General features: G+C 42.9%; 1 protein-coding gene across 1 annotated transcript in view; it reads right to left on the minus strand.

The window, feature by feature from the left end:
- ephb3a (eph receptor B3a) overlaps positions 1-16,079 on the minus strand; it is a 51,975-nt gene that overhangs the window by 17,551 nt on the left and 18,345 nt on the right. The window contains exons 4-7 of the mRNA XM_042497547.1: positions 10,685-11,357; positions 8,469-8,624; positions 4,172-4,507; positions 1,859-1,983 (exon numbers count right to left, since the gene is read on the minus strand). Coding sequence (XP_042353481.1) covers positions 1,859-1,983; positions 4,172-4,507; positions 8,469-8,624; positions 10,685-11,357 — 1,290 coding nt within the window. The remainder of the gene's footprint in view (positions 1-1,858; positions 1,984-4,171; positions 4,508-8,468; positions 8,625-10,684; positions 11,358-16,079) is intronic.

Raw genomic sequence — 16,079 nt, forward strand, 5'->3', positions numbered from 1 at the left:
TTTTTAGATGGCTCTGAAGTATTTCATTAGGAAATAACACACTGTTCATGTAACAAATTAAAAGCTGAATTCATGAGCAGTAAGACACACCACAGAGACATTTTGACATGTTACAGTAAGAACAGCACAGGAGTAAATGATAAAATAATGATGGCTTAATTCAATTTAGATGCTTTGGTTTCATGATCCTGGTATCCTGCACGCTTGCTCACTGTCACTCACTGGAGAACTTGAATAGATAAGCCATCGCTATTAGTAACACCTGTGCGTTTCATACTATGACAAGTGAAAATGTCTGCTGTGAGAAAGGCCTATTGTTCAGTTCAACTGACTTGAAGGTTTTCCTGCTACAGCTTTTCTCTGTCTGGTATGACCCATGCAGCCTGTGGTGGCTAATGTGAGCTAACTTTACTGCACTAAAACCAAAAGTGTAACCTGAAATTTTCTCACTTCTTTTCTTTTGGTTCTTCCATTGTCACTTGTGGCCACACTGGCTTTTTTTTTAACAAAAGTTACGCTGTTACAGTTTAAAGCTAAACTTAAAAAAAAAAAAAAAAAAAATATGCATATAGATATTGCTAACCAACGTTACTGAGTAAGCTAATTTTATGACTCTTCTTATGGTAATGGTATACTTCAGTATATTAATTTCATTTTGTCACTTTTCACCACAATGGCTGCTGTTTAACAAAAGTTACACGGTCAAAGGTAAATTGTGAGTTAGCATAAAAAAACATGCAAATCTTCCCTCAACAAATGAAAAGTTAAACTCACGAGCAACGAAATGCACATTTTCTCATTTATATGGCCGTATAATGTTATAAAGATTATAGCTTTTGCTGCTACAGCTTCTCCTTGACGCTGGCTAATGTTAGCTTATGTTGGCTAGCTTAAGAGAGATATGGGACAGACATTGTTGAGTCAGTTTGCTAATTGTATGACTTCTCTTGTCCCATCCCATTATAGCAAAAATGAGTCTAAAGTCATGTTTAGACTGACATTGGCACTCTATTAAGAAAGTAGCAATAATGAATCACTTTGCCAATCTGAATAATCATGTTAAGTTCAGTGCAGTTCAAATATTTAAGACTACAATGTACCTTATTGACTATTTTGTCTACGTTTATAATTGGCATCACTATACAATGTTTAGTTCACTGTTTTTAAAAGTTTTAAACAAAGCATTAACGTAATGTATATCACAATATTTCACTCAGCAGTGACTGGAGCTCTGATGCAACAAGCTGGTATCCAACAGTCAGTTTAGCTTGGGGGGTTTTATTCATATGAATATTGAATATATGACCCCAGATGCCTGCTTGTCCAAGAAAAAAAAAGTGGCTCAATTTTTTGCTGCAGTTCAATGTGAAGTCATGCAGCAAAGCACTAAACTGGCTCATCAAAATACACCAATACATGTAAATGCATCTTATTGGCCTTCAAAGCTTAAAAAAAAGGACCAATTACTAAAACTGGTCTTTTGAGAACTGAAGCAGACGCTTGCATTCTTTAATGCAGTGCTGTTTTCAGTTTGAACGCCTGGTAAGGGTCTCAGCTTACGGCCATCAAAGGTTGTAAAATGGCCATTTTATATCTGCAGGGCTTTACTCAGGATTTAATCAAACCAATGCCGCAGCATTTACATCACCAGTCGCTGAGTCCAACCAGCCCATACTCTCCAACAAAAGGCGTTTTTAGCCTCTGCCAATCCCCCCACGCACTTCACATTTCAATATTACATTTTCAGCATCCATAAAAATGCTTCTCTCTGCAAAGGGCTGGAAAAGCAGATTTTCAGAGTCAATAAGGTGAGCACTGTGACCTACATTGAGGCACCAGCTAAAAAGTCAGAGCTTACCCTCTCGTGGTATTTAATCTCGTAGTCGAGGATGACCCCGTTGGGTTTCTCAGGGGGTAGCCACGACAGGCTGAGAGTGTCTGAGGTGGAGCGCATCAGATGGACGGTGGGCACTGCTGAGGGAGCTGCGGGTGGACATCAGAGAGGACACAGTTCATTATACGCTGTAGTGTGTATGATTGTGCATTTTGCAAATAAACATGATTTAATAAGTCAAACAAACACCAACGATATGCGTGCCAATTTCTTAGCAACAAATTTCACATTTTGAGTTCAGTCAGACTTTGAAGGGACAGTTCACCCCAAAATCAAGAACACTTGTTCTTTGTCTTGCTTGTAGTGTTTTTATCAATGTAGATTGTTTTAGTGTGCGTTGCTGAGCCCATGGAGATTTCTGCCTTCTCTCTAATATAATGGAACTAGATGGCACTCAGCTGTGATGTTCAAAAACGTACATTTAAAAAACTCAACAGCAATGTCTCTTTCCAGACATCATGACCGGTTACTCAAGATAATCCACAGACCTTGCTGTGAAATTCATGTGGGAAATATTTTCTCTCTATCAATTTACACCCCCCAACTGTATCAGCTCAGAAGGAAACATGCATCTACTCATGAACGAAAGGCTCGTGAAAGCATGAGGTGTAAGTACTAATGGTGTCCACCTTGGCTGAGCTTTGGCGTTTGCTACCTCTTTGATGCCAGGTTAGCTAGCAGCACATGCACGCTTCCTTCTGCACAGTGGTTTGGTTGGCAGGTAGGGAGCTGAGATTGACTTATCTTTTCTTTTTTGTTTTGCTTTTTAAAGTAAATCTTGTTTCATTGTAGAGCTGCATGTGGCGTATTGCTTTACTCAAAGCTTCCTTGCCCTGCTGTCACTCTCTCTCTTTCTCTTCGTTTATCATTACTACTACTACTGCTGCGGGAATGTGAGTTCTGCGTAGGAGTGTTGAAAGTCGGGCCTGCCTGCACACACACAGTGAAAGGGCTAACTGTTTGCATCACACAGCTAACGTTACCTGAAGGGTTAAATGACAGAGTGGAACCATTTCAGTACAAGTTTGTTGACAGTGTTTGATGTCTCTGTTTTGGATGTTATCTGCTGTTGCTGTGTTAACGAATGCTAATCAGGCAGACGTTGAACTGACCGCTCTGATTCAGGTGAGCATCTCTGCCTTTGGGTCATTAACTTGTTGAGAGGTGATCGTCTGTCAGGAGCAACATCACGGCATTGCCCTGGCGGTGTTCGACTCCAGTATACACAGCAGCAAGTGCCACTGTTTCATCATCTCTAGCAGTATATTATACTTCATATCTGATTTTTTTAACTGTTTAAATGATAGTATTAATCTGCAAAAATGTAAATTGTTGGTTGACAGTTAGGTGGTTACCTATCAACATCCCTCTTATCAACTGTATTTTTTTTTTGCTGCTTCGAGCACCACAAGCTGAGTGACATCTAGTTCCATTATACTGGAGAGAAGGCAGACATCTCTACGGCCGATATCTCCATCACTCTGCAACTCACACCAAAACAATCCAGATTGATAAACAGCTATACAAGTAAGAGGAGAAAATATGGATTTTTGATTTTGAGGTGAAATGTCCTTTTAAGGTTCCAGGAAGTTACTTTACTTGTTATTGGGGGGATTGATGCTTTAAGTTGCCAAGATTTTCTCTTTGGAAGTCACAAACCATCACAGTAAGATAATTATTAGTTGAAATCCTTCAACCTGAACGGTTTAAGAAAAACGGTACATGTGTCACCTTCACTGTTCTGCAGTTTATTGATTTGTGAGGCCTGAAAGTGACTCGACTGACAATCATTGTCCGGGGTCCATAAACTGCACTAAGGTGGATTAAGTGCAGGTTAACAGGGAGAGTAATTACAGTCTGTGAAAGGTGCTGAGCAGTTTGGTTGATGATGACACTGCAAATATTAAGTGGAGATGCTGAAAGGTGACATTGTCAGTGATGTAATGTTAGACGCCTGGTTGACAGTGTGCTGACAGAGGAGATATAACTTCACATTTTATCTGCCTTTCCTGGAACTCTTTCAGCAAAACAGAGCTCCACCTGAGAGTTTTCCATCTGTCGCTCGCCCTGAGCACCTTCAACAGTGTTTATCGTTGCTGTTCATACTGCTCTGGATACAAAGAGCTCATTAAGACACTCATTGACATTGACTGAACTTAGGATCCACTAACCAGCCTCTTTCATCGTAACGTTAAGTGGTATTGATCGGAGCATCTCTATGAATTAACTTGGTTTGCGGACACGTCCAGTGTCATCGACAGATCTTGGTCTACTAACCGGCTTGGTTGGTGGTGATGTTGACTGTGGAGTAGCTGGGGGAGGTGGGATTTTTCCCAGACACCCCATTGACCGCCTGCACCTCGAAGCTGTAGCGGGTGTGAGCTTGCAGATTCCTCACCACCACCTTCCTCTGCCTCAGCCCCAGCCTGCGTGGGGCGATGTCCACGTTGTCGTCACAGCGTGTGCAGGGGCTCCGGTCCCGCAGGCATTTCTTACACACCACGTTATAGACGAGGTCACCCCTCCCGCCTGTGTCCTCGGGTTCCTCCCACTCCAAGGACAGCGAGGTCTCGTTCACGCTGGAGATAACATTGCGAGGCGCAGAAGGGATCGCTGTGCAAACATACACACGTAGGTGTTTAAGAAGGTGGGCAGGCAGAATGCAAAAACACACAACTGAGACTTTAGTCATGTTCCCTATGCAGTGCTTACATTATCCTCCCTCAACAGTGCAAGAATCATTTTCATATCTCTGTAAGACGGCAAGAAATGGAAGTATTTCATGTGCAGAAATATTTTTTTAAATTGATTTAGCCTTTGTTTAACAAGGTTAAACAAAGGCTAAACCCACTGAGATCAAAAATATTTTTTAAAGGCCAAGAATAGCAGCAACTCAGAGTTTCAACAATTGACATAAAATTGCAGATTTAAGTACATTTAGTACATTTAAAACATTTGCACACACAGACAGCTGGACTTAATAGATTGGATCCATTATTTTACACTTCAAGTACGGTTGGGTAGGGCTGTTGCGATAACTGCAGTATTGTAATACGGCACTGTTGACAAGCGGTATCTCCTGAGGCTTAAAAATGAAGCCAATGTGGAAGTGCCAAAACCTGCAGTTCCTCAAATGGCCATTTGAGACTGGCTCCAAAACAAAGTAAATCCCAGCAGAAATAAACATGTACAGCCTAGTACAAGTAAAGATTTTGGTCTCTATAGGTAATTTTGACATTTATGACAACTGTGCATGAGTGAAATTTCATATAACTCACCTGTTTATATTTAATTAAGGCCCAAAGTTATGCATATTTAAGGGTGGAGCTGCTTGAGTGACAGGCTGTCTGCTAGGCGGTGCTACAGTCTGTAGCTCAGATCTACCACTTGCTCCTCCACAGCTCCACCCTCTCACCCAAAAACGGTCACTTCTGGCACCAAAAGACCAACATGTCACTTGCCGAAATTCTGACCTTGAGGCTTCAAACTGGAAGTACACAAACTGATGGATGTCATTGCAGAAGTTACGTCAATTATTTATACAGTGCATGGGTAAAACGCTGTAACTGTTCACCACTGTCACTTTTTACCTTGCTGTCCAATCACAGTGGAGGAGGAGTGGAACAAAAACCACATAAGACTGTCACTTTACAGAATAAAAACAACAATGGAGGAGAAAAATGAACCCACAGAGATTGGTGGGTCTGTCCTCTCTCGCTATGTGCTTCAGCCTTCTCTTCATTTAGAGCAGGAACTCTACCTCTACACTTTTATTTCTGCAGATATTCTGTATCAGATGCAACCTGAGTGTCTCAGCTGAAAAAAACACTGCATCCCTTTCTGAGCCTCATTGCCCTTCTACAATAAAGTTTATTTTTACAAAGCATTAAAATGAGGATAAGTTATTTGCCAAAACATAAAAAAGGCAGAAATATCACATATCGCACTGCATATCACATATGGTGTCTGCAACAGAATACTTCCGTTACACAATGGGTGTCAAATTAAGAAGGAAAAAAAAGTATCAAATTAAGTATTCTATTTTTTTTACTTGAGGGGAATGTATTGGTAATGGTATCATGATTTTTAAAATAATACTCAGGCCCAATAGGGTAAGAGTACTCCTTAAATAAAATCCTTTTTCACAAATAAACATGTTAGACTGCTTTACATGCCCCGAAGCAAATCCTGAAAATGGAGAAAAGTGAATGTAAACAGGTAAAACATAACAGCAAGAAAGAATCCTTCCTGGTGCAAATGAATTAATCAACATACTCAGAAACAGGAGGATAAATCCAAATAGTCATGCACGAGCAGAACACCACTGTTCATCACTGAGTCATGTTCCTTTATAAAAAGCACAATCCTACACACTGTAGCACGCGTCCATTCCTATGCATAACCCCACCGGTGCTCGTGGAACTCGGCTAATCCACTCTTGATAGAAATTCATGTTCTTGTATCAGAATAACCCAAGGCCACCGTGGTTCAATAAGAAGTGCTGCGTTTTGAGTGAAGAGTGTTTGAAACCTGGATAAAGTATGATAACCGCAGAGGAAGGCAACAAAGATTGGTTTGCTTTTCATCCTTAAACAGTGAGAGAAGAGAAGGGCTCTCCCTCTGAGCTTCCAGCGGCAGAAAGTCTAACCTGTCTCAAAGCAGAGAGAGAGAGAGAGGGAAGAGAACAGGAGGAGCTCAGGCCATCAGCTCTTGTCGGCCAGATCTGCCTGTCCTCCGAGTTCAGCTCCTCGGCCGGCTCGCCCTGAGCTGCGTTTCACTCGCCCTGTCCTTTCTAATTAGGCACACACAGTTCAGAGTGGAGGCTCTTCTAATTGGACACCCGTCTAAAACACACGCTGAGCCCAAGCTGCCGGCCATTGACTGGCTGAGCCGCTCTTGTGCAACACACCGCTTCCAACACAAAGCACAGGCTGCTTGGCACAGGCTCTGACAGACCGCAGGGACAGAACTGTCAGGCCTGTGTGTTTGTGTGTGTTTGCGTGTTGAGTCGGAGGTGGTGCTTGAGTCCCTGCCCGCCTGTCTGTGCACTGGTCAATGTCAGAGTCCACGGTGTTCCTGTGACGAGAATCTGGGGAAGACAGTTGCGGGGCCCTGTGTGTCATTTAACGCGGCGAAGGCCCCTGGGGGGTGATTTTACACGGTCAAGGCAGCACATGTCGCTCTCCATCAGCACGACTGCTGGAACTTCTCTCAGAGGCCTGTCCGTGCAGAACAAGCATGGACGCTGCGGTCAGCACCAGACCGGACTAGTTAACACCAAACGGATAATTTCCGTTTGAAACAGGGACCGACTCCTGAGAGAAATGTCTGTCTCTACTAAATACTGCACCACGTACATCAGGTAGTCGCTGACTGCGTCTGTCTTCAGTCTGGTGCTGAACCAAGGGTAAATTTTTTAAAGTCAGTTTAATTAATAAAGCCCATTATCACAAATCACAATTAGCCTCACATTATTAGCTTTACAGCATCCCTCTGTCCTTAGACCCTGAAAACTATGAGGTTCACCACTGTGAGCGATCTCATCACACTGTCCAACTGTTTTCTCTTATCATTTGTCATTCTATTAGTCTAAAAATATCAATTATAGCTGCTTTAAATTTGTTCGTTTATTTAATTTCAATCAGCCCTATTTGTTTGTTGCTTTCTAAAACTAGGCACTAAAGTTTTTATTTGAAGAGACAAACAAACACCAGGGACATCTGTGCTGCTTTCTTAGCAAAAATGTGAAATCTTGATTTTAGTTGGACTTCGAAAAGACAGTTCACTCCCAAATCAAAAATAAATATTTTCCTCTTACCTGTAGTCTGTTTATAAGGCTAGATTATTTTGTTATAAGTTGCCACGTGTTGGCAATATCAGCTGTAAAGATGCCTGCCCTCTTTCAAAATAAAATGGAACTAGATGGCACTCGGCTTGTGATGCTCAAAGCGCCAAAAAATACATGTGAAAAACAACAGCAATGTCTCTTTCCAGAAACCATGACCCAGTTATTAAAGATAACAAATGGACCTTGCTGTGAGCAGTTTCATGAAGAAACTTTTTTCTTTCGACCAAACTACACCTGCCAACCGTATCACAGCACAGAAGGAAACGTGCATCTGACGAGAGGCTCGTGCTCGTGACAGCATGATGTGTAACATTAATGAAGTCCTCCTTGGCTGAGCTGTAACATTAACTAGCTTAGTGGTGCTAGCTGAGCTAGCAGTAGATGCATGGTTTTTGAAAAGAGACACTGCTGTTGAGTAGGGCTGGTATTCTGTACCTTTACTAAGTTTTTCAGATGTAATTTTTTTGGGGAACTTTGAGCACCACAAGCTAAATGTCATCTCTTCAGCCGATATCACAAAAACCCTGCAACTCACACCCAAAACAATCTAGATAGATAAATAGCACTGCAGGTAAGAGGAAATTTATGGATGTGGCTGAAATGTTCCTTTACAGACGATGACAGATGCAAGCTGGCACTGATTATTTGCCGAATCTTACTTCTACTACTCTGACTTTTCTCAGCACAAGTTGAAGAGTGTAGCCTGTGCAGTGGAGGATGACTTACTGGTGCAGGCGGAGTCAGGGGGGTCGCTGTCAGAGCGATAGAAACCATTCTGGCAGGGACAAATGTTGGCGCCTCGTACACTGGTGCGACTGTTGGATGGGCAGGGAGCGCAGGATCCCTCCCCGAATTTGGATTTGAAGGTCCCAGGAATGCAAGCTGGATGGGCGGAAGAGAAAACAAAAAGGACAATAAAAAACAAAACAAAACAAAACAAAACAAAGGCACTCCGCGCTGTCACTTATCTAAAAGACAAGCGGCTGTCACGTCTGTCACGGAACAAAAACTGCTCCTGTGAAGCACCTGCGGAGCTCAATATTTATGCAGAAAACGCTGATTCGTGCGTGAGAGATGGCGAACACTTAAGGTCTTATCTATATATTTGCATGTGCTCTTTTCATTTTCGTTCCCTCCACCGGGTGACATTAATCTCCCCCAAAAAAGAGAGCCGGGATGACAGCTGAGTCTCATGTTGAAGAGGAGGAAAAGGAGGATGAAGATGAAGATAGACCGCTGACAGGAGATTGCTGTTGTCAGACAAACAGGGATGGAAAATGCTTGGGAGAAAAGGGATACACCCTAAACCCATCAATCAGTGTCTGTGGTGTCCTCAGCTCTCCAAACCACACGGCTGCATACAAACAAGGCCTCCGCATGCATGCAAAACAGCTCCATAATAAGCCAATAAATCAATTCAAATGAAGGGGACATCAGAGCGGACGTAAATTAGCTCAGGAGAGTTATCAGAAAAATATACAAAGTGGGGTAATCTTTAGACGATGTGTCCAAGCGATTCATTTGAATTCCAAAGTGTCACGCTGAAGGTTGGCTGATATCGAGTCTTAAGGATAAACCAGCATAAGCCCGCACTAAAGAAGGATTCAGATAAAAGGGATTAGCAGCAAAAGGTCTGGATATATCCGCCTCCAGAGCCCCACTTTTCACTGTTTGCCACATTCCTAACTGGTGGTGTAAAAGCGGGGTCTCTGGCAAACATCTGTCCTGTCAGCGTGCGGGCTCATAAAACCCCCAGCCAGCCAGAGATAGAGTGTGATTAACTAGTTAGGCTAAGTGGTCTTTCAGCTTGAACACAAGTTCCACCCTAATTCCCAACAATGGCACTTTTAGGGAAAATCAGCGCAGCTAATGGCCACCGCATTGTAGCTCTAAAACCTTGCAATAAAAAGACAATAAGATGATTTTTTTTCCCTACTATGATTCACCAAGACCTTTAGGCTCTATACACTCTGTGATCTGATTTATTTTTCTTCTATTACACACTGCATCATCATTTTCTTTTATTTGTTTGTTTTCCTAGCCTGTTTTTGAGAGGCTGCTGAATCACGCCTCTGTCTTGCTTCAATCCATTAACCTCTTTGGAGGGCACGATGATTCTCCTGTTTTCGATACACTAATGTTTCCCCCCCTCCTCTATTGTCTCTTCCTCCTCCTCTTCCTCTTCTCTCCATCTCATGCGGCGTTTGGCTGCGGAGCGAGCGGCCAGACTGAGGTAAGAAATGAAATGTCTGAGTGATTAATGTTAGCGTGGCAGTGTTGGCTCACGTTGGTCTGAATGGTGTTAATGAGTGTGGCCGCCTGTAGATTAACTAACGGGAGGCCGTGGAGGAAATTACACTTCCTCATCGCAAACCGCTGGCTGAAGCCCTGGAGGGCTTTTTATCAGACGCTGGCGGCAAGCTTTTAACCTTGAGCCGCCAAATGGCAACGAATGAGCTCTACGGCGCATGTTAGACACTATTTCTCACGCCCAGGTGAGAGAAGGCTTCGCTCTTCTGTCTTTGACTTCCTGCAGCCCCCCCCCTCTCCTCCCTCCTTTTTCATTCTTCTCTTTTTGGCTGCTGTTGCCATCCCATCTTTGGCAATTCACACCTTTTAACTCACACTATCTCCCTTTCTCTGTTAATATCTCTTTTCTCTGGACTTCTATTATCTGCATTTTCCTCGCACAAATCTATCGGCTCTCTATTTTGTGCCTTCCTCCTATCTTTCTCTCCCTCCCGTCCTGCACTCGCAATATTTGTATGCTGCTCCTCTCTGCAACACCTCATTAATTCATACTCTCCTCCACCCTCCTTCACCCCCTTTCAGGAGCCACACAATAAATGCAGAGAAGAGGGCACAGACTGAGGTGACTTGCACTGAGCATATAAAGGAGGTTTGGTTAAATAAAAGTCCAAATGTCTGTTAAACACACATACCCTGGCACTGAGTGCCGTCAGCCGAAGGTTCAAAGCCAGCGACACAGGTGCACGAGCCCACGGGGACCATCCACTCGCCGTCTCCGTTGCAGTACAGCTTCAGAGGGACGGACACCTCCATAGCGTTGGTCACACATGCCCCGGGAGCGATCACTAAGGAGGTGGCTTCTGCCCCCGTGGCGGTCTCAGGGAAGACTGCGAAATTGGCGATAGTGGTGGAGCACTTCTTGAAGAAAACCCTGACTGAGATGAGAGACATGCAGGCGCCTAGGTCCTGGAACGCCAGGTAGAAGCCGGCCTTGGAGAGGGGGCCAAAGCTGCGCACTTTGGTGTTGATCCTGCCCGCCTCCAGCAGAGAGAAACTCTCATCTGGGGCGATAGTATCCACCTTCACATAAGGGTTCTCCCTCCACAGAGGGCTGGTGTCTGTGGCCGTGTCCCCCTCCGACTCGTAGTAAAACAGATTAAAGGTCTCTTTGCAGGAGCCGGGGATGTTGGGGATGCTGGCGCAGTCACGGACGGAGAACTTGAGCTCCACGTAGACGCGCAGCACGCCCTTGCGGGGGATAAAGTCCGTCCTGAGCCAGTTGTTCTGGTTGGGCTGTCGGACATTACACACCTGGTAGGTTCTGATAGGGCTCATGGAGTCGTCGTAGCCGCTAACCTCCTCCCACTGTGGAGACAACAGGAAGACAGTGTGACAGAGGAAGAGATGACAGCAGGGAGTCTGGAGCAGCTAAATACTGTGAGCACTGTGGACGACTGATAAAGACAAAGCAGAGAAGAGCAGGTTTAGGAATAAAATGAGGCTAAATCGAATTGATTATCTAATTCTTTTTATTAATGCGACAATGGTTCTATTTCTCATTCAGCAACAACTGAGCTGCAGAAACTCCCTTATCCAATATGTTGTTAATTAAAATTGAGCTATGTTAAACGCGGTGCATCCTAATGCAAACCACTCAAGCATAGAGGGCATCCGAAACAGCAAAGTGATGCCTGCAATAAACAGAATATCAAAATGCAACACATCATGCACGCTAACACACACATTTCCACAGTGCGTTCGTGTGCATGTGGCCTGTGAGGAATAATTTGCAGCTAAAATGCTTCTAATTACATGAATCATTCAGAAAATTCCAATCATTAGGGACTATTAATAGAAAACATTTTCCCATTAAAACACATTTCACGCATTATGCCTGTTTGACTAACAGTCATGATGCTGATCAGGTTTGTAAAAAAAGATGGATGTTTTGCGGCTAAGATCATCACGAATGTGTCCGATAGGCATTTATCAAAGTCTGCGCACACACCTATAGGAAGCAGCAGCAGTTAAAGCTGCTGCAGAGCAATCGAAATAGCCCCGAGAGGAGATTTGGTTTCTATATCATATAAATGTGTTATCTGAGCGAGGAGAGAGATGAGAGCATAAAACTGTTCACTTTAAATGGAAACTTTCCCCATATATCTATAATGCAAACAGTGAGTTATTTATTAAAATGGCCATCTAAATGCAATGCTGTCAGTGTGATTGCTCTATGGCAGCACTCCTGAGCACTTCAGGTTATAATGCAGAATATATTATATACTGTATATATTTCCCAGGCCTACACATTAAGCCTGAGAGCAGATATTTGCATCTGTTGTGGTTAATATACCTGGTAGACTTATGTCTTTATGCACCATGTAGCTTTGAAAATGATCATTTAGAGCTGGAGTAGGCAGTTTGATTTTGGCTTCACTGGGCAAAAATATCATTGAGCACATTGCAATCCAAGTGGTCTGAGAGAGCACGAGACTTCTGCACCTCCTCTTGGCTCTGTTTTCAGTGGGCATGCACAATATTGGATTTTTTATTTTGCAGTTGGATATGCCAATATATAAATACTCATTTGGCCAATAACCGATAATAATATCAATACAGCCACTTAATTTAGGGCTTGTTAAGTCTCTTTTGTGATGTAATTAACATCAAATAATGCATACTCACGTGATGGCTCACCAGCAGATGGAGAAATATAAAATACAATGTTTTTTGAAGTATGTAAAATTCATTCATTGTGAAAAAAAAACAAACTTCAACTTAGGGTTGATGTTTTATGTTTGTTCAGTTTGTTCATTAAAAAAAAGGTTTGTCATATCAGCAAAAATCAGCATGTTGTTCGATTCCGATATTTTATTTTAAAGCCAATATCTGCCGATACCAATGACATGCTGATATTAACATGCATCCTAAGTTTTCAGGTTTTAGAAAATCTAATTGATTGGCCAAACTCGACTTTGGCCAATCACAGGTCATTTCAGAGAGAGGGCATTCCTATTGGTTGTTCAGCAAATGCAGATGCATGTTTGTTCGGATGGTGAAAGCCTGATTCAGTGTCACAGAATCCTGCAGAAAAAGTTGCTATTGCAGGGTTGGAAACCACTGCCTACACTACAAAGCAAGCCAAAAAAGAGATGATGGACTTATCAATAAAAAGAGAGTCTGACAATAAATGAAAAAAAACCCCAACCAAACAAAAAAACACATCATTACAGGCGACGCATGTCAGAGATCGACATGAAATGCTGCACATTCTAAGAGCCACTTAATCACATATTTTATTCTTGGTGAAAACGTTAATGTTGGTTTTTGACATATATAGGTTTAGATATTCACGTTTTTCCAAAGGTTTCTGTATGTTTTGAATGTTGCGTAGTTGTAGACTAAACTAAAGTTATCTTAAACTTTAGTTACTTATATTATTTTTGTTAAAATGCAGGCTAAGTTATGTGTGAGGCAGTTTAGTACGCATGACAAAATGACATTGTGATTTATATAAGGTTTTGACCGTGCTTTATCGTGAATGTGTTTTACCTTTTTTTTGTGAGTAATAGCAGATCAAGTCTGTAGTGGACCAGACGAGATGTGATTATGGAAGCCTGCTGTGTTTTTCTGTATTTTTCTGCATTGCAAAATAAACCTCGTTAAAGTCTTTTCAACAAACAAAGTTTTTTTTCCCCACGTAAGTATTTGGATTTACAAAATGGAGCAGGGACGCCAGTGAAAACCGAGACACCTTGCAGACTAAGTGGCCTGGAAACTGTTGTATGGTGATATAGCCACTACACATATAGTTTAGCCTGCTGCTAACTGGAGCTAAAGGCTCACTGCTGCAGTTTCAAGTTCAGGTTTATGTGGCTTACGTTAGCGAGAGCCTGGAATCACAGTGTGTTCTACACCACGCTCCCTGCTGCTACAAATCACCTCAGTGAGACGAGAGCGGGCAGCAGCTCTGGAGAAAGACCCTTAGTCAGCGGCCGCTGCAGCAACCCAAATCCAGCCGGCACTAACCCCAGCTCCGGAAATCAGGAGACAGCCCCGACTCCCTGCTGGATCCGTAAACTTCCTGTTAGAGCCTGCGTTACCACTGGCTACCAGCCCGCTGTGACACCAGCACCACTTGGAGGTTTGTACTGGCTGGATCTGAGCTGCTTCAGCCGCCAACCAAAGCTGCGTCTCTCGAGCTGCTCCTACGGAGACAGTCCGCAGCGGCGGGAGGCTGTTGGGTGGCTAGCTGCTAATTCTTGTCTCATCTGTAGTCTGATTAACAGACAGAGATAAGCAGGGGCCATTGTCTCCAGCTCTTTTCCAAGTAGCACTAGTTTCAAAAGTCGCTAGATGATGTCATGACGCATCTGTGGAAGCCCTAAAACTTTAAACCGAATTAAAATCAACAGAAAAATACTAAGAAACCATTTAAATGGCATGAGAGCTATGGCGGTTACAATTAAGTGCAACACTTTCTCGCACTTGTAATGCAGAGAGCGAGAGCTTCACCTTAAACATGGAAATTCACGACAACTGAACTCCGGTCAGAGTGGCGTCTCCTCCCCTCCAGCCTGTCACCGACCTACTGCACAAAACAGCCGTGGACTGCAATTACTCTGAGCAACATGCATGGTAATGAATCACAATATATTTTTGTTATTTTTTCCCCCCGATGGTCTGAATAAGTGGTTACATTAGTTGCTTGTTGCTTGTTAGAAATTAAGTCGCAAGGAGAGTCTGAAATGTTGCTAAATATAGTGAAAAAGTTGGCAACAGTGGCTGGGGCTGAGGGAATGAGCCGTGTGCAACTTTACAGTGACGTAAGATTAAATAAATCAATGTATGGGAAACACTGTGTTACTGTATGAAGTGCATGCATGTGACCATGGTCGTCTGGTGGGAGGGGCTCAGGACAAAGAAGGGACAGCTGCAGGAGGACGTTGTATTTTCAAATACTGCCATTGTTTTAGCCTTTTCCAGATTTCTGCCTACCCCGGCTTCAAGGATTAAGGTAACATGAACATGACTTCTGTCTGTGTGTCAATATAGAACAAAATCACATCAGTATAGAGTTTTATATGTTGTTAGAACTAAACTGTTTTTTTTTTGTTTTTTTTGGTCATGGTAACTAACATTACAGGTGATGATAAATGACTTCATTGGTCAATAAATTTAGTCCATTAGGAAATAACCTTGTGAGGAGTCAATCTTTTTTGATTTTTTTCCTAATTCCCTCTTGGACAGAATGCTTCGTTTCCATAACAAATGAGCGTCCCCTAAATTGATTATTTCAACTGGAAGAAAATAATGCATAACTCATCTCACGTCTCTGAGGCTCCTGTGCAATTTATTCCCAAACGATGAGCCCAAGAGTCAGCATTAGATGTCGTAAATCACCAGCAACACGTTGATGCACTACCTGACAAATATGATAATTGCTGGCCTCCGAACGTATGGGCTTGTCAGGAGCGAGGAGAGGGGCTGCCTCGCCAGTCGTGACATATGACTTCATGGATGCTAGGACATTCAGAGCCGGCCCTTGTAGGGGGAGAGGGAAGAAGGAGGAGGGCTGCCGAAGATCGTTTCCATGGAAACCCACCATTTCCATTGACTGACTTTGCGCTCACGTAGCGAAGACAAATTACACTGGCCGGGAGTGGGGGAGGTCTGTCAGGCTGTTAGCCCTGGGGTCAAATTCATGTTGTTTTATTTTCTCACCATTCCTATAGGGGGTATCAACCGAAAACCTTAATTTCTGCCTGTAATGCGCTCTTGGGCCCATATTATAAAAGACACAGACACATGCTTTCAATTATAAAGCTCTCTATCCTGGGGAGACATGCAAGGTAGAGTCTACCTGGTAGCCTTTACAAACTGTGGGGATTTGCTCTGTGTTTCTGCTCATTTGTTTGTTTAAAGTACAATATTCCTTCATCAAGCTTTTTTTTTTTTTCCCTAAATACTGAAATCTCTGATTTCTTCCACACACATAATGTCACACAGTGTGTTTCTCATTAGCTTTTTAGTATCCAGGAAAGCAAACATACACTGCAAAAACAAAGATATAAAACAGTAGGAGGT

This window comes from Plectropomus leopardus, chromosome 12, assembly GCF_008729295.1.
Source record: "Plectropomus leopardus isolate mb chromosome 12, YSFRI_Pleo_2.0, whole genome shotgun sequence".
NCBI classification, from domain to species: Eukaryota; Metazoa; Chordata; class Actinopteri; order Perciformes; family Serranidae; genus Plectropomus; species Plectropomus leopardus.